The 24,127-nt window shown below is 45.5% G+C and overlaps 1 protein-coding gene across 1 annotated transcript in view; it reads left to right on the top strand.

Annotated features, from left to right (window-relative positions):
* Window positions 1-1,274: 1,274 nt before the first annotated feature.
* The window catches only part of GAD1 (glutamate decarboxylase 1), a 30,041-nt gene continuing 7,188 nt past the window's right edge, over window positions 1,275-24,127 (top strand). Inside the window, exons 1-12 of the mRNA XM_068195845.1 lie at window positions 1,275-1,472; window positions 2,614-2,759; window positions 4,506-4,568; window positions 9,696-9,854; window positions 10,551-10,793; window positions 13,470-13,560; window positions 18,101-18,213; window positions 19,592-19,707; window positions 19,810-19,889; window positions 20,094-20,148; window positions 21,248-21,364; window positions 21,521-21,585. Of these exons, the coding sequence (XP_068051946.1) occupies window positions 2,690-2,759; window positions 4,506-4,568; window positions 9,696-9,854; window positions 10,551-10,793; window positions 13,470-13,560; window positions 18,101-18,213; window positions 19,592-19,707; window positions 19,810-19,889; window positions 20,094-20,148; window positions 21,248-21,364; window positions 21,521-21,585 (1,172 nt within the window). The 5' untranslated portion in view covers window positions 1,275-1,472; window positions 2,614-2,689. The remainder of the gene's footprint in view (window positions 1,473-2,613; window positions 2,760-4,505; window positions 4,569-9,695; window positions 9,855-10,550; window positions 10,794-13,469; window positions 13,561-18,100; window positions 18,214-19,591; window positions 19,708-19,809; window positions 19,890-20,093; window positions 20,149-21,247; window positions 21,365-21,520; window positions 21,586-24,127) is intronic.

Raw genomic sequence — 24,127 nt, forward strand, 5'->3', positions numbered from 1 at the left:
TTACATTTATAAAGACGATTAGTTACAGTTATATTATTATTACTCACACTCTGCACTGAGCAATTGTCGTGCTCAATTGGTTGAAACCAGCTTTAAAATGATAGTCTAGATATGAGAAAAGGTGGTGTTAGCTAAGGCCATTAATATCTGTAAAGCTATATTTAAAAACTGGCCTTTGTGCTGTCGGTGTTTTTGTTACATGTCCAGTTCCTAGAGAGTAAGTGCGCTCGACAAAGCAGTTGTCTTGGCTACTTAATGCTGTCAGCCGGATGGTTTCCTTTACCAAACGGGCTTGTAAGTTTTTGCTTTTCCCTCGAGTCCTTCAGAAAGGACACAGCCCTGCTGCTCATTGCACTGCCCAGCATCTGCTGCACAAGATGAAATTCTCTGGCTCCATCAGGCTGTTTCCCCTCCTCTCTTCTTATTGCGGATTCCTCCCAGCCCCTTATGTGACATCTTTTTGAGAAGGGTTTGGTTTAGGCATCTGCGTAGCTACCGTAACATGCTGAAATACAGCACCGCGGTCACAACCACAAAATGTTGGCTAAGCATACTCGGGGTGTGGGATGGAGTAATGCAGACATGGGGTTGTCAGGGGTAGGAAAAGCTTGTTGTCTTAATGTTTCTGGTTTTAGCAAAGGGATGTCTGGTATAAAATCGTAATCTAATGGCAACCCTGAGGGCAAGTCACAGGCATCCAGGTGTTCCCCTTTAGCGGTACCCGTGCCTCTGCCACCCTCTGGCGGGGAGGAGCGGGGCGAGCCGCGGGAGCCGCGGACTGAGCCAGCGGGTCACATCAGACCCTCGGCACGGCGGAGGGGGGGACAGGGGGTGTTGCTAAGCTACAATTCGCACGAACCCCGCCTGGCTCATTCGAGTCCCGCACCATGCTCAGGGGAGGGCCGGGGCGGGAGTTCGGCCGCGTCGCCTCACCGGTGTGCCGATGTGTGCGGTGCCTATTAGCACAGCTGGCGACCTCGGGTCAAGCCGGTGCTGTCTAGGCAAAACCTCTGGCTCCATCCGCACCAGGGGCTCAACGAGGGGCTCGCACGGCAGAACCGCCTACCTGGGGTGCCGCCCCTGCCGCGGCTGGACAGCCCCACCCGCCGCGGGAGTCAGCCCCGCCGCCCCGGGGCGAAGCAGACCAGCGGCAGCAGCCGGGGCCGGTGGGCCGCCCTTCCCCGCCCCAGCCGGCCGCCCCAGCGGTCCCCAGCCCCCGTGCGGAGCGGAGGCGGTGGCGGCAGTCCTGTGACTCATGCCTGCGTCGAAGCAGATCAACCGGCGATTCACGCTTTTAAAAAAGCAAATCCGAGCACTTCTGGGAAAAAAGGTCATCTCGCATTAAATTCCGCGGCGCGATTGATATTCCGACGTCGTTTCTGGCAGAGTTTATAAGCGGCGGGTCGCTCCTAGGCTAGAGTCGCCCTTACCAACCTGGACTACGGCAATAAGAGTGTCCGCTCGCCCCCTCGGTAAGTGTCCTCTAAACAGCATCCTATTTTCTTTTCCAAGCCTTTGGGAACCTCTGGAGCATTTTTTCTCCCAAAAATCGGATTTGGTCGCTGTCGTATGAATAGAGGAATAACGGGTTTTTTGATACAGCTACCACCCTAGACATAGTGTTAACCTGTTACTTCACTTCTAGGCATTGTCTAGAAAATATCTTCTGCTTATGGCTGTTTTCTTTCTCGTCTAAAAAAATTAATTACCTGTTTTCCATTGAAATCATTGATCCGTTGCGTTTACACGCGGGTGTAAATCCACCCAGCAATGGAAATGAATCGGTAGCTACCGATTTGAAAAAAGCCGCTAACAAAGAAAGCATTCTTTCGTTACCGCGACCTTCATTTTCTTTACAAGGGGAAGAAAATAAATCTCAGGTAGATATGGGGACAGAGAGACGAGCTGGGCAGTGACCCGGCAATTCTCGATCAGCGACCCTGTATTGGTTATCGGAACGCCGTGTCCGCCAGGAAAGAGCTGAACATCTGGCGAGGAGCGAGGGCTGGTCCTACACCTTCCCTTCCCCAGACATGCCTCTCCTGCCATTTGCGCCGCTAAAGCAAGCACGGGCATGGGAGATCGCTGCTCAGTGCTGGAGCACAGAGTGGCCACCGGTTTGCTGAAACATGTGTGTGCAAATACACATGTATGTGGCGCCTGTCATTGGACCTGGGCAAAACGCACCTTTGTGGTGTCGGGGTTATATCTGTCAGTCTTTCCTGAATGCTTAGCCTGACGTGTGTTTGGTAAAGCCCAGAAGCGGGCTGTGTTTGGGATTGTAGGTCGTTTGGGCTGGTGATTTCGAAGTCCGCTTTGCACGTTGGTCTCCATTTGATACGAGCCTTATAACTGCCCTGCTCAGTGGCCACCGATATAATTGCTATAGGCTTCATGCTCTGCTAAATCTGTCATTCAGGCGCGGGGGGTAGCGCCCTGGAATCTAGCGAAGGGAAGATTTTGCTCTTCAGTCTGTCGAGGCATTTTCCCGGTTCGGCCGGTCCTGCCGCCGCCTCGGGACCTGCGCGGCTGCCGCCCGCTGGCGTCTGGACGGGACCCTGGTGCGGTGCTCCAGGAGACTAGATTACTAAACCCGCCTGTTCTTCCTTCCAGCAAATTCCTTGCTGCCCACCCCTCAGAGGAATATCGAAGAAATACGAGCTCCGAGGTCTGGGGCTTTTCTGAAGGGATGGCTTCCTCCGCTCCCTCGTCCTCCAACGATGCTCCGGACCCCACCCCACCTAATCTGCGACCTACAAGTAGGTTTTAACATTTTCCTCGTTTTAAGTGTTTTGGAGGCTTTCTCCATTTAGGCTCAGAAAGACCAGTTTCGAAACGAAATGATACATCTGTGAAGCTCTGTTCCGCGCCATTAAGCAAGGTGCGGAAAGTGCTCTACACAAAGAAACCGTCTTCCTACTGGGAACAGGAGAGGTCGGTCCGTGGCGAGTAAAACGCTGTGAGGAAAAGCCCACCTTACTGGCCAACGTTGTCTTTATCTTACAGCCACGTTTGAGAGATACAGACAATAAACTGACCTCCCAGATGAACAACAAAATCGGGATGTTGGAAGGGGTGCGGAGAAAACGAATCAGTTAAAGGGCGAAGTTACACCAGGGTATTAAAGCAGGTGTCTCCCAGCTACATTTTATAAATGCTAATGCTGCAGCTTCTTTTCAGCCTACGCTGAAGCCTGTAATCAAGCGAAATTTGGATGCTAATTGCAGCTTTTCAAAGCGTTATATTCCTAATTGCTCTGAATTCGCCTTGAGTTATTGAGGTGTGAGTGGGAAGCAGAGGCTGTTGCAGGTGGATAGAGAACCAGTTTATAGCCCTGCCAGGCAGTTCAGACCATCGCCTACAGGAAAAAAAAAAATTAAAAACCCGAACAATAAGAGGCTTGATGTTATGAAGCATCGGAGACAAAGAGCGGGCAACAGTAAGAAATGAAAGGTTGTCAGGGACAGCAGAGCGGGTAATAGCTTTTACCCTGAAAGAGGTCCGAGACAAGGAGCATCGGAGTCATTATTGTCATTATTCTGAAACTGGAAAAAAACGGGGAAGGGGGCGAACGACAGCACTGGGTCTTGTTTCAGGCGCGCGTGACAGGCACTGCTGCCTTCGACTGAGGTGTCACACACAGAAATCGAATTGGCAACACGGCTAAAACAAAGATAACCGCTGGCAGCAGCATCCTGCCCTGCCAACACGGGCTCCCCGCCCCCGGGCACTGGCAGCGCCCCTGCCGAGAGGGCTCTTCCGCGCGGCCGGGAGCGCCTTGGCGCTTCCCCCGCTTCCCCCTCCCCGAGAGTCAGGCCGCTGCCTCCGTGCTTGGGTGAGCCGTCTGAAACCTTCTCCCCTCACGCCCCAACGCCAGGTCAGCCACCCCCAGCCCCCGGTCGCCCTCTGGAGTCCATCGCTACCGGACTTGCGGCTGCCCCGTGCCGTGAGCGACGAGCGGGAGAGGCTCGGTAGTGCCCGTGGCCGCGGCTGGAGCACCCTCCGCCTCGGTCCTGGGCTTCGTTCCCCGCTTCCCGTGGGCTCAGCTGGGGCCGACTGGGGCGTGTCCGAGCCACGACTCGAGGGGCTGGGAAGCAGCCTGTTCCCTCTGGGGTGCGGTCCCAGTAGGGCCGTCGGCGGCCCGTCAGTCCGTCCGAGGCTCAATGATGCGAATCCGATCATCTAGTCAAATACTATTTTTCACCCAATTAATTCCTGAACTCTTTTGTGACCCCATTTCACGCCACTTTATTTTAAGCTGCTGCTTCCCTGGAGCCCCGCCAGTAAATGATGAGATGTCGGGTCCCGGGTGCCTTCTCCTCTCCTCTGGGCAGGCCAGCATGTCCCCTCTCTGTCATCCGAGCCTCAGCTGCCCCGCGCCCAGCGCCGCCGGGCTCGGTGTCAGCCGTTTCTCACGGCTATGGAGCCGTGCGGGGGACCGCGGTGGGGCGCGGCGGCCGGACAACCCCGCCGCCCCAGGGGAACAACTCTGCTCTCTCTTCCAGCTTACGACTCATGGTGCGGCGTGGCTCACGGGTGTACCAGGAAGATCGGGCTGAAGATATGCGGTAAGTGCGGCCGCGCCTCCCCGAACGACACCCCACACACCCACGCGTGACGACGCGGTCGCCCCGGCGGGGGCAGCCCCGGCCGAGCGCCCCCCGCCGGCCCCGCCTCGGCCGCCCCCTGCCGGCCGCAGGGCGGCTCCGCGGCCCCGGCCCCGCCGCTGTGCCCTCCCGTGGGCTGGCGGTGGCCGAGGTTTTGTCCGCCGGGGGAGGGACGGCGGCGGCCCCGCTGCCCCTCCTGCCACATACGCGGGGTGCAGGCGCCGGGCGCTCCGGGCGAAGAAAGCTCAGGACCCGCCGGGAAGGCCGGCGGGGAGGAAAACCGGGGGGGTGGGGGGCCGGTTCGCCGCCTCTCACTGTGTGAATTTTTTCAGCCTTATCTGACTAGAAAATACGGATCTCCTGGGGAAAAAAAGATTAACGAGAGCCTTATTAAAGAGCAATTCGTCAGCTTGCTGTGCTGGTAAGATAGCGCTGGCAGCCAGTCAGCGCGCAGGCACATGAAATGCAGAAGGGAAACAAATGCACAATCAGATCGCAACGTTATAGCAAGAGATTCATTTGCAGATAACAAGCTGTCTTCCTTCTCTAGATATCTCAGTAGCGCCTTCGCTTTCAGAGATTAACAGTCAAATCTTCATATTCTGATGGGGGAATAATTCTCTTTAGTCAATACTCCTTACACATAGAAATTATTTCTCTTTTCCCCCCCGTCTCTTTTGGGGGGATGGGAAATATGTCGTGGGAGAAACTAACCTTTTTTCGATGCAAAGGAACATTTAAACCTCTTTCCCTGCTTGCTCGAGTCGAAGTTCATTCATTAAGCGTTTTGTCATCTGGAAGTTTGAACGGGAAAAGAATCGGGGTCCAAATATTTAGCCCTGTGTCTGTCAGAGATTTCACTGGTAGCCGCTGGCGACATTAACGAGTAGTCGCTTAGTTCTATAAATAGCTCCTGATCTGGGTTTAATGGACCATTTCCTTACCAGTCCCCTCAGTGGCTGGAGCGATGGGCATTTTCACCATCATTTTAATTTAGCCCGGCAAGCAGAACTGATAAAGTAACGCGCATTTAGGCTTGCTCCGTGTTGCTAGACTACAGGGGTTAGAGAAGGACAGTGCCGCTTCTCTCAATGAGCTCAAATACTTGAAAATTAAATATCCCACCATTTTGGATTCGAGAAGGGCATAAGAGAGCGTAGTGAAGGCTTTGTGAAGGGAGTTCAAGACAAGCTGTATTTCTGGTTGTGGTTTGGTGCTCAGTTTTCCTTTACTGGCTCTTTTCTGTTCTACACGAAAAATATAGTCTGAATAGTAAGTGATGCCGTTTGGAATACTCAGATTTGATCAGGACCACTGTTTTTGCTTGTATGGACCCTCCCATTTGATTCGAACATCTTCACAAAGACATACAGGGAAGGTTGCCTATGGTAAACAGAGTGAAGTAATAAGGTTGCTAAGAATCCTAATTAAACATGCTAAACGAGTTGACATTTGACTGCTGCAGGTGATACCTCCTTGTCCTTACCTTTCACAAGATATCATTCCGGACCCTAAATATTGTATAGTCACAAAGGCACCTTGGAATTGTTCCTTTTGTGCATATCACACTGAAATCGATTAATTTTGAATGGGTTTGACATTTTCAATAATTTCGTATCCAAGATCTATGTAATTTCTTCTTAAATAACTAAACGATTTGAGGATTAGCTTTTTTTCCTTTTCTGGTTGAAAGCCACCGCCTGAAAAGAGCGCTACCACTACCCCCACCCCTCCCGCCGTTCCCTCCCCCCCCCACTATTCGTCACTGCACATATCCACCTAAAAAAAAAAAAAAAAAAAAACAACCTATTTTAAGCAGTTTCATGAACTGTCACAGCGGCCATAATATGGGCAGATTTCCCCCCGTATCTGGATTTGTATGCTACACTCCCACCATGGCAATTGTTATTGCTGCGACTGATCCTGTTGACATTTGGCACCAGTGGAATGCTCAACATAGAAAAATTGCTCCGGCGCGTCTCCTGTTTGGCCTCGGCCAGCTGATGATTCCAAACCCAGTGAGCAACGCGGGAGAGTGGGGCTTTCAAAGCAGCCATGCATGTTAGAAACTGGGCTCATCTCCGGAGTCCGTGAGATTTATGCTGCCAAGTATAATTTACGCAGGTGGTGCTAAACACCCCGACCGCGGCGGGGTCCAGGATCTCCTGCAGCCGCCGCCGACGTGCACCTCCCGATGGCTGCGGTGCGCGCCGGGACCCGGCAGATCTGTTCCCGCCTCGGAAGTTGAGTGAACACCCAGGGCTGCGGTGCCGAGGGGGCTCACACACCTGCCTTGTGCGAGGCCTGATGTGAAATCACGCTGAATTTGTGGTCACGTTGCGCACCGAGGTATTCCCTCGCCAATCTGGTGTCACTCGGCTCTTGAAAACACGGTCTCTTAAAGCGCATCGATGAAAATGCACCTGCGGAACGGACCACTGCTGAAAAAAGCTGCGCTCTCCGCTGCTCCAGGAGAAGCAGCGTGGACACTATTTCATACTCTGCTACTTGCTGGAACTCTCCTACACCGGCCTCGCTTTTCAAGCAGGATACAGATGAAAGGTCACCTACGATTCTCCCCGGGAGAGGAAGGGGCCTTCAAGGACCGGCTGTTACCCTTCTCTGCAGACCGCGACGGCGCTGGGGAACGTCCCACACCCTCCCAGGGAGGGGCTCGGCAAACGAGATGGTCCGGCTGCTCCGGAGCGGGGGCTGTCCTTGCCCCACCGGCTCCCCCTTACACCGAGTCTCCAGGTCCACGAGACACTGCCGTGGCCGAGGGACTTGAGCAACGGCGCGTTACCTACAGCCGGATGGGCTGATGTCGGCCGGCAGCACGATCCTGCCTTCAGGCTTTTTTCGTCCTCTAATCCCCGCCTCGAGCCTCCCCAGCGCGGCCGCGCAGCCCCGCGGGCCCCACGAGGCGCGGGCTGACAGGCCCCGTGCGCGGCCGCTTCGAGCCCCAGCTGATCCTCGCCGCCGGCTCCGGGACACAGCGGGTCCGGGGAGCCTCCCCGGGAAGAACAGCCGCAGGGTCGTTCGGGCAAGGACCGAGCTGCCCGCAGCGTCTAGTTAGGCCAGACCCTTCAGCGAAGCCACGGCCTCGCTGGGCCCGATGAGAGTTGAACTGGAGGCAGCTGCAGCCTTTCTCTGTTACTGGAGCAGGGCTCCCTCCTTCCCCGGCCCTCGTCTGCACGTCGAGGTGCACGCCAGTTGTGCGAGGAGCACGGCTCTCGAGGCAAGCGGAACGCGGCTGTTCCTGTAGGCGTCTCTTCTCACGGAACTCGTCCCACTCGGGTATCCCTACTGAGAGCCTGAAAAAAAGACGGGTGGGGGGAAAACAAAGCAAAATGAAGCCTCAGGACCTGGTCAAAGAGGATCCATAATTCAGTTTAGACTGCACCTGCTTCGATATCAGCTGCTCCTCCTAATGAGCAGGCAAATAGCACTAGCTGTTGCAGGAGCTAATGATCGCTGCAAGAGCCATTAGACGCAGCAACAGCATACCTAAACATTACATAAATATATATGTATATGGCTACTCTTAACTTAAGTACGAAGAGTTTCCCTTAAATAATCTTTGTCTCATTCGTAAAAGCATCACAGAAAAAGACTAATCAGTAGAAGATCAGAATTAAAAGGCAAAACGTGAGATGTTCACTGAAAGTATGGCTCTGACAAACTTACCTGTGAGCGACCCTCCTGGAGAGTCGTCTGGGAATCCACTGATGCAGAAAGGCCTGCCAGCCAAGTGCTCCAATTTCGATAGCTCTTTCGTGACTGCCTGGCTGGCAGCAGGGTCCGAGGCACAGGTACCGCGCCGGCAGCAATTGGCCCAGCAGCTCACTGTCGCTCGCTTTTCTCCCACGACGTTCAGCCCCCGTGGCTGCCCAAGATGCAGGGGTCCCGTATGGGCCGGTGGTGGGTGCCCGATGGGAGGGGCCCACAGTCCCGGTCCGCCGTCACGGCTCCGGCGAGCAGGGACACATGGCCGGAAAGCGGAGGGCATTGAAGAGAATCGGCGTCGGGGAACTTGAGTGAGCGAACTCAGGACGTTGTTTTTCCTCCCTGCTAAGCCCTCCTCTCTGGCGGATATCCCAGCCGCGATGAGCCTTGTTTTCGATTGTTGCTTGTTTTAAAAGAAAATAAAGAATAAAGGAGACCGGCGCCACCGTAGTGCCTCTTCCAAACATATAGGCACACTCGGTGCAACCCAGAAGGTCAAAATCCAATGCTTTCCTTAATGGCAAAAAGCCCGACACTATGCATGTTTTTGCGGGCATCATAGATTTACTATATCAAATCCATAAAATTAATTGTTCTCCCTGCCGTGTTAAAGTAGACCTCGTTACTCATCCCGGACTCTGCGTGGCTCCTGCCCCAATAATTCTTGGGGTGAGTGGGTTTATTATTGCCGTCACATATAACAGCAGTAGTTGTGTTCGGGTTCTGGGTGCCAAAGATGTGTTTCCAAGTGAGAGCAGAGCTCTTAAAACCTCCGGGGATGATTACTGTTAGCATCAAAGCATCTTTTCAGGTGGAAAATCCGCATTAGTACTTACTGATAATAGGAAGGTGGGATTATATGAGTGCTACTGGTATCCTCAGAGCTCTAGTACTCTCAGGACAGATGCTCCAGAATGGCTGCTTGCTCTCATGCCTTTTGTGCGTGAGAGCACCACGAGGAGAACTGAAAATGGCCCTGATTTTAATCATACATCATTGCCCCTGTCTGCTAGGTCCATAAACTTCGCCTGCAGGCTGAAATAGCATTGACTCATCCTGAACTCTCTTCCAGTGGCTGATTACTGAAGTGGAATCTGTCTGATCGACTTAATAAGAATTTACCACTGCACTAAATGACGAAATTTTGTTTTTTGCATGGCTGCGTTTTTGCAGTTGATGGCATTTTGAACTCTCCCTCCTGGAGGCAAATAATCCCCATAAATACCCTTATTCCTGACCTCATTAGTCAGATCTAGAGCCAACACCGCTTTTAACTGTTGTCTAGAGAGCTGCTTTAGGTATTTCTAAACATGCTGGGAAGTGAGAAAACTCTGACCTGTGCACCTTGTAATAATAATGTAGGGTTCCTGCAAAGGACCAACAGCCTGGAAGACAAGGGCCGGATCGTCAGCTCTCTGAAGGAAAGGCAGTCCTCCAAGAGCCTGCTGGCATGCGAGAACAGTGAGAAGGAATCCAGGTTCCGGCGCACCGAGACAGACTTTTCCAATCTGTATGCCAGAGGTAAACACTTTACAGTTTCTCCTTGCTCAGGCATGTCCTTTACTAGCCTTGCCCTCATCTCCCCTGGAAGTGCAGCCATGTTCAGACCGAGCTTTTCCTTGGCTGTTTTTGAAGGAAGCTCTGTGTCTGTGTTTTTTGGGAGCTGCACTGGTGATGTATGCAAGCTGCCTGAAAAGCAGTTTTACTTACTTTGGGCTGATCATCTGCAGTTCAGCTTCAGTGGTTCCAGGGTTTCTCCAGATCCAGCATCTGGGAGGAGAGTAATTCTGTTTTTATCCTCCTTAGTAAAACAGTAATGAAGCAGCCTGTGATTGCTGGTACGGGGCCATTGCAAGAAGAGTGGGAAAGGGAAAGCAATCCCTTTGCGGGGTGGAGGTGGGGACATTGCAAGGTAGGGACAGGTGCAGATTTCGGGCACTTTTGGCCCATAGGAGGTGAGTGCCTCACATCACACAACCTTTGCGTTGCAGGGCGTGCTCGTAGGCCGGGGAGCCTTGGAGGTACCTCTGCTGTTGCCGTGGGCGACCTAGGCTCACCCCTCTCCACGGGGCGAGAGGGATGGGAGTCTGCCTGGCTGCAACCAGGCAGCGCTGGGACCGCGGCTTCCAGGTCCTTGGAACGCTGTGGGCAGCCGAGGCTAGTTCATCTCTGCTTCTCTCTACCAAAGCAAGTGCTGACAGCTGGTTTGCCCCACAGATTTGTTGCCCTCCAAGAATGGTGAGGAGCAGACCATGCAGTTTCTGCTGGAGGTTGTGGACATCCTCCTCAACTACGTGAAGAAAACTTTTGACAGATCCACCAAAGTGCTGGACTTCCACCACCCACACCAGCTCCTGGAGGGCATGGAGGGCTTCAACCTGGAGCTTTCGGACAACCCTGAATCCCTTGAGCAGATTCTGGTGGATTGTCGGGACACACTGAAATACGGAGTGAGAACAGGTAAGTTTTTGCACACTATTCCTGGGACTTTTCTCAGGCTCACGGTGAAGAGAGCTTGACAGCTCACGGAGGTAAGCTCACACCCTCTCTACACCCGTGACTGTGCCTCCGTGCAGGCTCGGCTCCAGGGCTGGCTTCGGGCGCTGGAAATGTTTCTGCTCAGAAACGTCATTTATTGATGACCATCGGTCCCTGCAGGGCAGGGCTCAGTGCTGTTTCTAGAGCACAGAAACAAGTTTTTAAGACGTAATCTCTTTCACTTGATGAAACGCGAGCTGTCTGTATCTCCGGGGAGCAATATCATTAGGTAAATGAGGGCATAAATGACACAGAATTTGCAATTTCTCTTTTTTATGTTCATCAAACGTTTAATGAAAAAGAGACTAAAATCCTAGGAATCATCAATAAGGAACCCTGTGGATTTCAGCCCATTACCCAGGAGCCCTGCCCGTCCAGCTCCTTCTGAATCAGACAGAAATCCCGGGTTGTAATCACTTTTTTTACTGGGTGAGCTGTAGCCAGGCTCTAGAGCAAAGTCAATGCTCTTTCAGGCTGTTTGGCCCGAAACCTTTTACATTGGATCCACAGGAATCTTGGCTGGCAGCTAGCCCTGGCTGCTGTACGTATCCAAGCGGGTCAGGAGCTGGAGCGGTAATGGAGCGCGGTTTCCTGTCCCTAGCCTTGCTCCAGCGTTTCAGGGCTGCTGAGCTCTGTCCGGCCGCTGGCTGCCCTCTTCGGCACGGTTGGGCTCGACCGCGGCGGGCGGCGATCTCCCCGCGGAGCCGGAGCGGGGGAGCTCAGGCCGGAAGGCTGTTTCGCGGCAGTCTCCGGCTGGGCAGCTGCGAGCCGTGGCTCCTGAAGGAGGGGCCGCAGCTTTCTGCTGTGGTTAGTTTTGGAGCCGCGAAGACTCAATGCAGAGCATTCAAGGAGCAAAATCTTGACAACAGATGTGGCGGGTAGCGTTCTGTCTTTTTTCTATTTACATGATGGTTTGATCGATTCGGTGGAGTCAGGAGCATACTTTGATTTTTTTACTCTTAATCAAAGGGGAGAGTGTTTCACTCCCAAACGCGTGGGTTGTTGGACAGGTGGCCGGAGGTTAAGTCAGAGTGGCTGCTCTCTGTATGCTTGCACCATTATTCCGCTGTTCATCGTGCCGCAAGTCGAGCAGCCTCCTCCCCTCACCTCGACCTCCCCTGGAGCTCCTGTGGGGCCAGCAGGACGTGTCCCCAGGACCTGAGAGGCAGGTATCCGACTGGACACAAGCTCTGTTCAAAGCGGTGTCTGGTGCAGCTTTAAAGTGCTGCTCGGGTTGTCTGACTGCCCAGGACACGCATTCTGCTGTGGGCTCCCGGGGCTCACGCTCTCTCTCAAGGCGAAGCTCCCTTCAAAGTCACCGGGTCTGATTCTGCAGCCCAGCCTTAGGAGATCGCGGGCTCATTAACAGCTATGGGAGGTCAGCAAAATGTCGCTGAAGATAACTTGCCAGTCAGTGTGTCCTGGAAAGGGAGAGAAGTGCCGATTTACAAAGCAAACAGCAAAGCCACGGTGGTATTTCTGGGCTCTAGCCCCGAGCCGTGGGTTCCCCGGGCGGGAGTAGCCCGGGTGCAGAATATCCCCTTCAGGAAGTGTCGCGATGTGGCAGGGCTGGCAGGCTCACGCCTCCAAAAGATTTCTGCTGACATCGCTCGGGGCAGAATCGCATTTATTTCTTCATGTCAAAAGATGCTGATGTTCCTGGTGCTGAACCGAATCCGACTTGACAGGGTTCCCTCCAGGCGTCGAGAGCTGACCTCTCTTCTAGGGCCGGGCTGTCCCCAGTGTGCTGTGTGTCCTTCTCCAGAGAGCAGAGAGATCTAAATAATGACACCTCCCACCTCCCCTCAACGCCCCATACCAGTTAGGAATTTCCTCTCTTCACGCTAGAAAAGTAGGTCCCCAAGAGTCGGGATTATTGCTTATGAAAGTCGTTAAAGCAACTCGGCTGAAATACAGGGATGTGATTTACTTCGGCTCAATTGCAAACTCTGTTTAAGGAGGTGAATTCTATAAACCACGTGGGGAAAGGGCCCGAGTCGAGGAGCTCTTGCGGGGCCCTGTCCCTCCTCTGCAGCGCTGGCACACTCCTGCCGAGACCCCGCAAAATGTCTCTCCCGTGTCCTTGTAGCTGGGGAAGAGACCGGCTCCTCCGCAGCCCTCTCTCACTCCTGCAGCCCCAGGTCAAGCGCCTGAGCCTTCCTCTCTTCCTCCATTCAAATGCAAATAGCCCCAGTACCTGGAGGTTGGTACTGCCAAGGGGGTGTCCCCCACTGTGTGCTCCCCTCCCGAGCTCACAGCACGGCAGAAGTCGGAAGAGGGCTCTGGAGATAGGCTAGACCAAGCCCTTGAGCAGGTCCCGGCGGTGTTTACAGGCTCAGTCAATTCTGAGGTTCTCTTTTGAAGGCAAATGATTCCATACAGAAGCTCCCATCTGAAGCATTTTTTCAAGTTTGTAATAAGACATCCATGAATGTTGGCTATTGGTCTCCCCATAAGAAGGACTTGCTTTGAAAACTTTGCTCCAAGTATTCTGAGTACAAACCTGTGATTTGTTTCAGAAAAGATGGATGGTTTAAATCTGAAACCTGAGAGATACCGGTAGAGTTTGTTCTAAGTTACTCTCAATTCTCTTTTCAGGTCATCCTCGCTTTTTCAATCAGCTGTCCACAGGACTGGACATTATTGGCTTGGCTGGGGAATGGCTGACATCTACTGCTAATACAAACATGTAAGCAGTGTCTTGTCACCAGTGGCTGTGACATGGGCTGCCATGTATCATGGTAGATAGGTATTGTCACAGATATGAAAAATTTTCATTTTTAAATGATGTATGTTACATCTTGCAGAAAAATGTCTCACGTTTTTCTAAATGTGTCAGTAATAGTATGAAAATAGTTACATAAAACTGAACAGTTTTATGTTTCTTATAAATAGAAATGCAAATATCTGAGAGCACATGGTAAGTAAAACATTATTATTCTAATATAACATGAAATTACTTTCCCTCTTGTGGACCAACCCTCTCTATATTTTTCTTTTTTAAAAAAAGCATGTCTCTAGACTGAACACATCTGCAGCTATCCACATGTTAACACTAGAACACAAGATATGGAAAAATTTATTTTCTTCTCTACTGTTGACTTCAGAGATAGCGGGCTTGAGGCAATACCTTTTGTTCATGTGCTAGTAAAGAAGTGGCTTCTGGGTAGCTTCAAAATGATTAAAAATGTAACGCTGAAAAATAATTTTATGCTAATGAAGGAGTTAGCCTAAGATTAATAAAGTCATGTGTAAATGAATAAAGGGAAGTGTAAAAAAAGTAAAATTAGACATCTGAATGCATCAAATAAGAAACTTTTCCTAATTTTTCTTGACTTCAAAGTTAATGAAAGCTAAATGTCAGTGTAATGTATTATGATGAATTTTTGCAGCAGAGTGCAATTAATGAAAAAGAAAACAAAAAAACCAAAACTAAACAAAAACATCCACAAAAACAAAACAAAAAACCCACCCCCAAACCAAGCAAAAAAACCTTCCAAACCACTAAAAATCCACCAAACCTTCTGGTCAGTTTTAATTTATATTTTGATTTCTATATGTTCAAAAACGTGAAGGGAGTCCATATATTCAGCAGGTAAGACTGCTCTATTTTAGTCCTGTAATGAATGTGTTTTAGCTGTAAAGCCACCTCTGTTTTGGGGAGTTTGTTGCTAATTGTCATAACATATGAAATCTATCTTCAGATTGGAAAATGAACAATATTTTCACTGGCCTATCTGTGAATATATAGTTCATTAAATATAGCTGATGACTAGCAGTTCTATGTAGATTAGGAGCTGTGCCTGTTTTGTGACATTAACAATAAAATAAAATGAAAACCTAAGGTGCTCCAGCCAAAACCAGCCTTCTCTTTGTAATATTCATCTCAGTTAATTCTGTTTGCTGAAAATTGGTATCAGATATTCAGATTTAAAAGCTGATTGGGAAGAAAACCCAGCAATATCTGTTTTAACTATTAAACAAGTATTGTAAATGCTTCAAAGTGCTTTGAGCTGCCTTTTTAGCAGCACAATTAAAAGTGAAAACAGTTCTGATCACATTTCTAAAAAAACTTTGCTAAAAGGTTGTTTCTATGTGACCAATATTTCAGTGTCACTTTTCCCAAGCCCGTTTGACTAACTTAGTTATGCCAGTTTAGTTTTGTAATCAGTGAGATTACACAAATCTGATAAGACATAAAAGAATTCAGTTCTGTGGCAGACTGACAGGATAAAGAAATATTGACATCATTATTAATAACATTGCACTCATTTAGTCACTTCTAAAAGAGTAACTCTTTTTAATTGATGTTTTCCATTTTTTTTGAAAAATGTTAAATAGCTAATTTCTCATCCATTTGTGCTTTAAAAAAGAATGTATCTTGAAAATACTTCTCTGTGAACATGAAAATTTAGTATCTATTTGTTAGTATGAGGCTTAGTGTGCCCTTTTTTTCAGAAAACCAAAGTCAACATGGTGTGCTTTCAAGTAACACAGTAATTGCAAATAAGGTTAAAGCAAGATGTTTGTAAAATATGATTCAAAGAACTGACAGAGAAGGTTATTAAAATAACCAAATCACCTCTGTGAGCTCTGGGGAACATAGTATTTGTTTTGAGCAGTGTTCCAGCGGGCCAGAACAGATTTTGACCTTTACCTAGAAACTGTTCCAACCTATTACAGCTACATGAGCACATAACACAAAAGCAACAGTAACATTAAATTATAGCAGGGAATGTTTTTCATATGACATTTTTTCTTTTCTACAGATAAACAATACTTAAAATATTTACGAACAATTAAAAGTATGTGTTTTCTTTTGCAGATGAGTTTTGACTAATCAAAACATCTGTACTCCCTTAAATTTTAAATTATCATTAGGAAATATTACTTAAATATCACTGTGAAGATAATATATAAAAATAAACATAATAAGCTTCCTCCATTGACTTGGAAATAATGTATCAATGTGCTATTAATATCTCAATCTCTAATCATGAGATCTTCAGCATGGAAATTTAAGAATTTCATTATTCATCCTGTTCTAGAGGTGTGTAACACAGAGCATTCTGTCACCATGCAGCAGCCAACTGAGGTTAAAAATAAATATCTGGAAGTTCTGCTTATGCCTGCTGTTAGCTGAGACAAGGGAATATATTGGTGTTTTCAGTATTATGCAGATATGCTTATGAATAGAAAATTGATGTAAAATGTTCTGTGTTTATTTTCAGACTGCTTTTTTACCTACTGGCCAACAAGAGAACGGTAGCTAGAATGATTTGGTTTGATGAAGTGTTTTGTCCTTTATGTGAGAGCAGAATTAAGCCAGCACTGGCTTCTACCAAAAACCTGTTAGTAAAGAGCTGATACTCATGACTGTGATAGTTAATTCACAGAAATACCTGTAAATGTTGTAACTATAGGAAAATCTAATCAGCTTTTTTTTTTTAGGAGATTGATTCTAAAGTTAGATGGCTCCTTTTAAGCCAAACACATTTTTTTGGATTTTAGGGAATTTTTCAAATTAATTTAACTTTAAAACAAGTAAGGTGGAATGAACTTTAACAAGATGTGATTTGTAAATTCATAGCCATCATCTAATATATCTTCATTGGCCTTGTAATTTGTAAACATCTACTGTCATTTATTTCTTGTCAGTTTTTGGAGACTCAGAAAATAACTACAGAATATAATAAATAAGTAGTATTTTCTTTGTGTTTAAATATATTCAAAATTCAGTGTGCAAGGTCTCAGGACAAAACTCAAAATGTGTTTAAACTTGTGGGGAAAAAATAATCCCACTGACTTAAGAGTACCTTGTATGGAGCTACAGTGATCTATAGACTGCCGAGTTCCTGTGGACATCAGTTGATCATTCTGCCTAAATAAAAATAAGAATATATTCTAGACTTGCAGTGCTTAAAAACAAAACAACCCCAAACCACTGTTAGCAGACACTGCTTTATTAATTTTCGGTCCATTTGTAAATAGTGGCAGCACCCAAACTTCAGATCAGTAGTGAACTGCCTCTGCCAGTTCTAACGATAATAAAAACAAAATAAGTAGTATTTTTGCTTCTGAAAATAGCAATCACAATAATTAAACATATTAGAAATCTTTAATATTAAGGGAATATTTTAAAAATAATGGTGGTGTTTCTCTGATGGACTAAGGACACATAAAAATTGAAGAAAATATTAACAATGGAAGCAACCAGTGTGGCTGTAAATAAAAGACAAGCTTTTTTAGACACTTGTCCCCTTCTTAATATCATACCTCATTCAAGTTTGCTGTACCTATTCTCAAAATATCATTTTAGTATTAGAGAGACAACACATACATTTTGAGGAAATGATTCAAGTGGAGGATATCAGTCAAATCCGAAGTGTCAGGGTGTCATACCCTTATAGATTCCTTTGGAAATCACAGGTTGATTTCTTCATTTCTCTCTGCTTCCTTTTCCCCCTTACTGATTTTTTTCCCCCCACACAGCAAGCAGAAGTTGTTTACAGCAGTAGTAGTTTGTTCGTCTACCTTGATCACCAAAAATAGTTGTATGGTTGTCAATTTTCATCCACATATCTGACTCTGACATCAGGGCAGGCCAGGATATGTAATGTTTTTTACCCTCATTAAGTGGATACAATAGCTGACTGCTGACTTGGTTTTGGTAATTGGTAATTAGAAAATCATCATTTGTAATTACTCTTGACAGTTATTGATCATGTTGTATTGTAGAAGTAAGTTGTCCTTGGAGATCATCAACAGAATAAATCCACATAATTAATTATATTTAGACTTGGAAACCCTAGCTCAATACTTCTAATTATGGTTTTGTTTAGCTCAGTGAAGTTCACTGTTTTCATAAGGATTTAGCAGTATGTTATTCCACAAGTGTGGAATTTTCACTTTGGGAAACAGTCGTTTTAAAGGACAACCTTGGTACAGAAGTCAGCAGCGCTATGATGTTGAACATTAGGTCTTACATTCACTATATAGAAGACTGCAGAATATCTAATACTGCAGTTTTTATTCATCAGTATTTCCAGTATTGTCTTCCTGAGGATTTTTTCTTGAGTAAAATTTCAGGATCAGAACCCCAAGTTACAGGAAAACTTTTAGAAACCTCGAGCATTTTAACAAAGAATCACAGACTGGAAATTTATAATATGTTTTTCGACTCTGTATCTATATTGTCCTTGTTTGGTTTTTTTGCTTTATCCATGCAGGTTTACCTATGAAATTGCTCCTGTTTTTGTCCTCATGGAACAAATAACACTTCGAAAGATGAGAGAGATTATTGGATGGTCAAACAAAGATGGTGATGGAATATTCTCACCTGGTGAGTTTTTCTTCCCGTTTTGGTGGTTTGACTAAAACTTCAGAAGTTAACATAAACATAGGTTGTGTCTGAATAGTCACACTATCTGCAACACAAAGCAATGAGTCAGATATTTAGAAGTAGAAATGCTTTGTTTAAACATCCCACAGAAATGCTGGGGCAAAAAATTATCTCTGTGTATGGCAATGTGCTATGGCTGGTCAGCATTTAAAACTTGACTATGGGCTCTGGTGCACAGATAGGCATTTAAACACCCCTTTTATGAGCTTCATTTCTGGAGGTGCTGAGCAACCACAACTCCTTTTGACTAGAAGTTCTCAAAAATCATGTGCTGGTTTCTTTGGTGGTCAGCGAGGATTTGGGCTCACAGTCAGGAAAAGGTTGTGATTGTCACTTTCTGGACCTCATTATCTGGGATATAATCTGATTGGATTCAAAGTATGATTCTAGCATAAAGACCAAGACAATGTGTCTTCCAATGCAAGGAACATAAAGGCAGTGAGCAGTGACAGAAATGACTGATGATGAAACGTGAAGGTCCTGGGCCAACGTGTGGACAATGTGGGTGCCCAGGAGAACTTTTCTGGGTTTGGCATGAGGGAACACCATCCTGTTACAGAGCATAAAGGACATAACCACCTCCTTTTGGAACAGCCCACATAAAGTGCATACTCCAATCCTATCTGCTAGAAAAATACAGATCTCTCTGTGTTCTCATCAATGATAAAATTTCAGAGGAAGAAGAAGCCTTCTTAGGCTTAGGGGTGAGACTGATCTTATTAAAGCTTGAGATCTGCACCAAAGAACTCAGCTAGTTGTTCAGGGCTCTTTTTAGCAGCAAACCAAGAGAAATAGGTGCTTTCCCTGTATTCAAATTCTTCAAAATTAAGTGTCAAAATAAGATTAGCTGAATCATAGCCTGTGAAGTGCCTCTTTCCCATAACTGACTGTGAGGGAGTTTAGAAGGAGTAGCTCAGCTGTAGAAATCTACATTTAAGCATCTACTTCTGTGTCTATAGTAAGATGGGATAAATCCATCCAATATGTGACATTTCTTCAGTCAGACAAGTTAATAAGTTCCTGTTGTTCTTGCTAACAAGAAGTTTATGCAAAAGCAGCACAATGAAAGCTGAACTTTTTAGGAATGTGTTACAAAATGATTGCAATTGAAAGAGATGGCATTTAGGAAATTCTGATTAACACTCTGGCTTTCTCGAGAGTCTGTCCTGTGCTATGTAGACAGATGCCAGTGCATTTCAGAGAAATGTTTTTTCATAGTCCACTGCATTATGCAAATGAGACACAAATGTCTGTGGTATAATATACTTTTTGTTTTCATTATCACTATTTTATTATTCATTCATTTGTTCATTCACAGGAGGAGCGATCTCCAACATGTACAGCATAATGGCTGCACGCTACAAGTATTTCCCTGAAGTTAAAACCAAAGGCATGGCTGCAGTCCCTAAGCTGGTTCTCTTTACTTCAGAGCATGTGAGCTTAAAACACTGCTAATTCTTAATTTACTGACCTGTGTTGTGAAAATGCTTCATCATTAAACAACCACTCCATTTCATGTTCATTTGTTTGCTGCAGAGTCACTACTCAATAAAGAAAGCTGGAGCTGCACTTGGATTTGGAACAGACAATGTTATTTTGATAAAATGCAATGAAAGGTAGGATGAATACTAACGTTTTGATAGATTAAATGTGTTCACCTGTTAAATTTGTTTTATTGAGTTTAAGGACTGATTCAGTACAGTGTGTCAAGTTGCTAATGGCCTGTTGAGAAAATCCTATTAAATTATTTCAACTGCAGTTATTATTTCCATATACATACTTTAACTTTGTTTGTATTTCTGTTTCTGTGATAATTACAGAGGCAAAATAATACCGGCTGATTTGGAGGCAAAAATTCTGGAAGCAAAAGAAAAGGTTTGTGTTTGTAAAAATTGGTGCTTAAATGCTTGGCTTAGTAAAATTGCTTCTTCCTTTGAAGCCAGAGTGTTGACATTAAAGAGAACATTATAATGATATAAATATAATAACAGAATTTTTATATGCTTAATTATACATTCATGTATTGTTTACAGAATTATCTGTATGTCTTGGTAAGGTTTCCATTTTCTGTTTAAAACCAAAAGACTTTTAACTCTTGAACCACAGCTAGAGTTCATGATTTTAAAAAATAACTTCCTGTTTGGAAATATATGGAAACAAGCATGGAAACACAAAATCTAAGCTACTTTTATCTAGACTTTTAAATTTAGCCAAACCCAATAAAGATTCTACAGAGCTCTGAAAAAATCCTGTAGATTTCACATAGGTAGCATGTACATTTGTTAAATATAGAGAGAAAGCTTAAATTTTAGGCATTAATTGCTATTTCTTGAATCAGTGCAATGGAAAACCCCATGAATTTTTAATGAAATAACCAAAGAGAAATCAAGATTATTATTTTTTTTTATTTCTTAACTTCTTTACATTTGGGAACTCTATGAAATTGCAGTTCACATTTATTTCATTTAACTCAAAATTCTCTCTCTTTGATCTGATAGTTTCTCATTTATTGCTTTTGTTTTAGATCGCTTTGGTCTGCTTTGTTCTGTTTATTAGTACATAAAGACTAAGGGAACAATTTCAAGCCTTCAAATCATGACTTAAAAATCATATTTAATTAATTTTTGTTTATACTGCTGTAAAAGTCCCAAATTTACTTGAATATTGCTCATCTTCTACTACATTGTTTGAATATCCTCACTGAAAGAGATTAGACAAAATAATATTATTTATCCTCTAACTAGTTAATTTTGTGAAGTTATAAGTAAATAAATTTAAAAAACAGTTTGTTCTTACCATGTATATGATTAGGTAGTTTCTACTGTTGCTTATGTTGTGCCTTCCACATGGGAAGAAAAACGTTTTTAGGTTACAAAATGAGACAATATTTCTGGAATTATTTTCCTTTTTTTTCTTTTTTTTTTCTGAAAGTGTTTTCAATTTATATTTGACTTTTATTTTTTTTTAATTGTAGGGATACGTTCCTCTTTTCGTAAATGCAACTGCAGGCACAACAGTATATGGAGCCTTTGATCCAATACAGGAGATTGCAGACATATGTGAAAAATACAACCTCTGGCTCCATGTAGATGTAAGTAACAAAAAAGTACTGCTAGTCAGGCAAAAGAGGATCTTAGTTTACACCTTTTTTTCTTGAATTAAAGTATTTATTACTAGACCATGAGTAAACTAAAATCTGTTGAGCTTTTAAAAAATTGAGTTTTCTCTTTTTTTCTGACTTTTCCAGGCTGCCTGGGGGGGTGGACTCTTAATGTCCCGAAAGCACCGTCATAAATTGAATGGAATAGAAAGGTACTACACAGTGCTTCTTTGTAATACTGTTCTTAAAGTACTTTCATAAGGTACCTGACATTTCAACAATTCATGAAAATATTACTTTGCTACGTTGAGGAGTTTAAACACTAAATTAAACAACAGCGAGACAAAAGGGAAAGGCTCAGGCTAGGGAGATGGAACCTATACTACAGAAGAAACCTGTGATGTACCATTGAGTGAGAGGTAAGTTTTCAGCAGATTTGAAGGAAGACAAGGATATTACTTGGCAAAAAGAAAGGGAGATTTTTCTATGCATAGCTTTGAAGGGATCATAAGTCTGGGAATGGATGGAGAAGTACTTGAAGAAAGAAATGAAGTGTGAGAGCTAGACAGTCTCTGAAATATAGGGTTTTGAGAATACCAGTGATAAATGAGCAATCCAGGGAAGGTGTTTGAGCATGAATACCCGCAGTGGGAATTTGTAGAGGTTCTCTCCTGAAAGATGTTTGCAGGTTTTCTGCAAAACAAAGAGTGTTCATGAGTGCTCTGTAAATGGAACACATACATAGGCTTAGTCTTATATCACTTTTATTTATACATACACACACAAATAGAGAGGTGTATACAACAATGAGAGGAGTTAGAGGCTGAATTAGCAACAATTTTCAGGGGCAAGTTTCAGTACCTTTAAGGCTTGAAAGGACTATGATAGACAGAGCTGCTACACTTCTGCTGTACCAGGGAGAAGATTGAGGTCATTTACAGAGAGGCCAGAAGGGGTCATAGATGTCACCTGTCTCAGGGCACAGGGTGTGTTGCTGCCTTGTAAGGATTACGTGAAACAAGCAGGAAGCTCGTGTAGAGGTCAGAGTGAAGTCTGCAGAAAAGAGCATGTGTGTACCCCCCAGGTACAAAACCAGCTTACCAAGATGCCAACTGAGACCAGAAGCCAGCCTTTGACTGAATCAAATTTAAAGAGGCAAAACATTTGTGTTGGTAGTGATAGCAGAGTGAGGATGTGACCCTCCCACTGGTTCTTAAAATCTTGACTCAGGAGTCACTCCAGGCATAGTCTTTGGCACAGTTGTACCCATATCCAATGATGACAAGTCAGTAGAAGATGCTATATTTATAATCCCATGGGTGTGTTGATCTCTAGATTTCCTCTGAAAGCACTCTACCATTAAATGATGTCCATCTGAAAAAAATCAGAAAAGCAATGAAGAATCAGAAACTTTAGATCTTTTCCATCAATGCAGGTATCAGCCTTCAGGGAAGCAAAAAATATTTGAAGCAAGCTCTATCCATGTACTTTTAAATTAGCATCAAATTGCTTCCTCGAGTCAGCCATTCTGAATATGGGCACCATGTAAAATTGTAAAATGAATACAGTGAGCAATGCTCTTCCTTAGGGAAAACAAACTATCCTAGGTTTGGGCATCTCATACAGTAAGTGAAGAATAAGTGCAACATCAAGGATAGTGTATGGAAGGACTGGCAGCAAAACCATGTGGCCTGTTCTGTCGCAAGGACAGTGGCACGTGATGTGGAGTATTCTAAAGCAGCAGAATCCTATCAACCTTTGCCCAGTCCAATTTACTTGTGACTCATGACAACGTGTCTAATATTAAGTCAGAATTGAAAAATAAATTTCTTAAGATACAAAGGTTTGGTCACAGGAGTTTGGCACACCCCTTTTGACCTGAGGTCAACCCTGAGGTGCTAATTAAGGCCATAATTTTAAGCAAATACAGAAAGCAGCAGGCTATGAAGTGTGAAATTATTTCTTTCCCAGTCAGCTCTACAGATTTCAAACGTGGGATGGGGCCCACATGTACGGGGTAATTGCCTGTCACGGGCCCCAGCTGGGGCCTGTTGCTAACACAGGCTGTACTTGGCCTGCTCGGACACATTGGCACGGAGGACGGGCATGCTGCCGTGGCACAGAGCTGGGATTGCCTGTGGTAGGACAGCCTCTGGCTGGGGGCTGCACTGAGGAGACGGTGACAGTTGCGTGTTAAAATAAACCTAATGCTCCTTGTGAGGAATGACTTAAAATTGCCTTTGTTTGAAACCCTGAAAGTTAAATGAATGTGCTAAACTGAAGGCATGGTGTTTTCAAAAGGAAGTAAGTTGTTATGTAGATTCTTTTTTCCTGACTGCTTCATCTGAACTATTAGTGAAGTTTTTCAAAAGATAATTGCCTCCTAAGTCTGAGCTATTTATCTGCTGGATTGCACTGCATAAGCAGCCAGTGTTAGATGGATGGTGAGCTTCCAGGTACAGCATAGGCTGCACTGTTCTTTCAGCTGAGGGGTGCTACAGTCTAACCTAGCACATACAGGGATTGGAATTGTATCTAGGAATCAGGGGTCCTCACACAGGGGTGAAGACATCACTCAAAACAGAGAAACTGTGGTTGTGTCTGTGTCCTCTGAGAGCAGGGTGTGGAAGAGGAGGAAATACCTTTTAATTTTCATTCGACCACATTATAAAAACACATGCATAGTCTGTGAAATACAATTATTCACTTTGCTTCTCTGGAACATGCAGTGAATCAAGGGGATGCTTGGTAATT

The sequence above is a fragment of the Anomalospiza imberbis genome, chromosome 7 (genome assembly GCF_031753505.1).
Source record: "Anomalospiza imberbis isolate Cuckoo-Finch-1a 21T00152 chromosome 7, ASM3175350v1, whole genome shotgun sequence".
NCBI classification, from domain to species: domain Eukaryota; kingdom Metazoa; phylum Chordata; class Aves; order Passeriformes; family Viduidae; genus Anomalospiza; species Anomalospiza imberbis.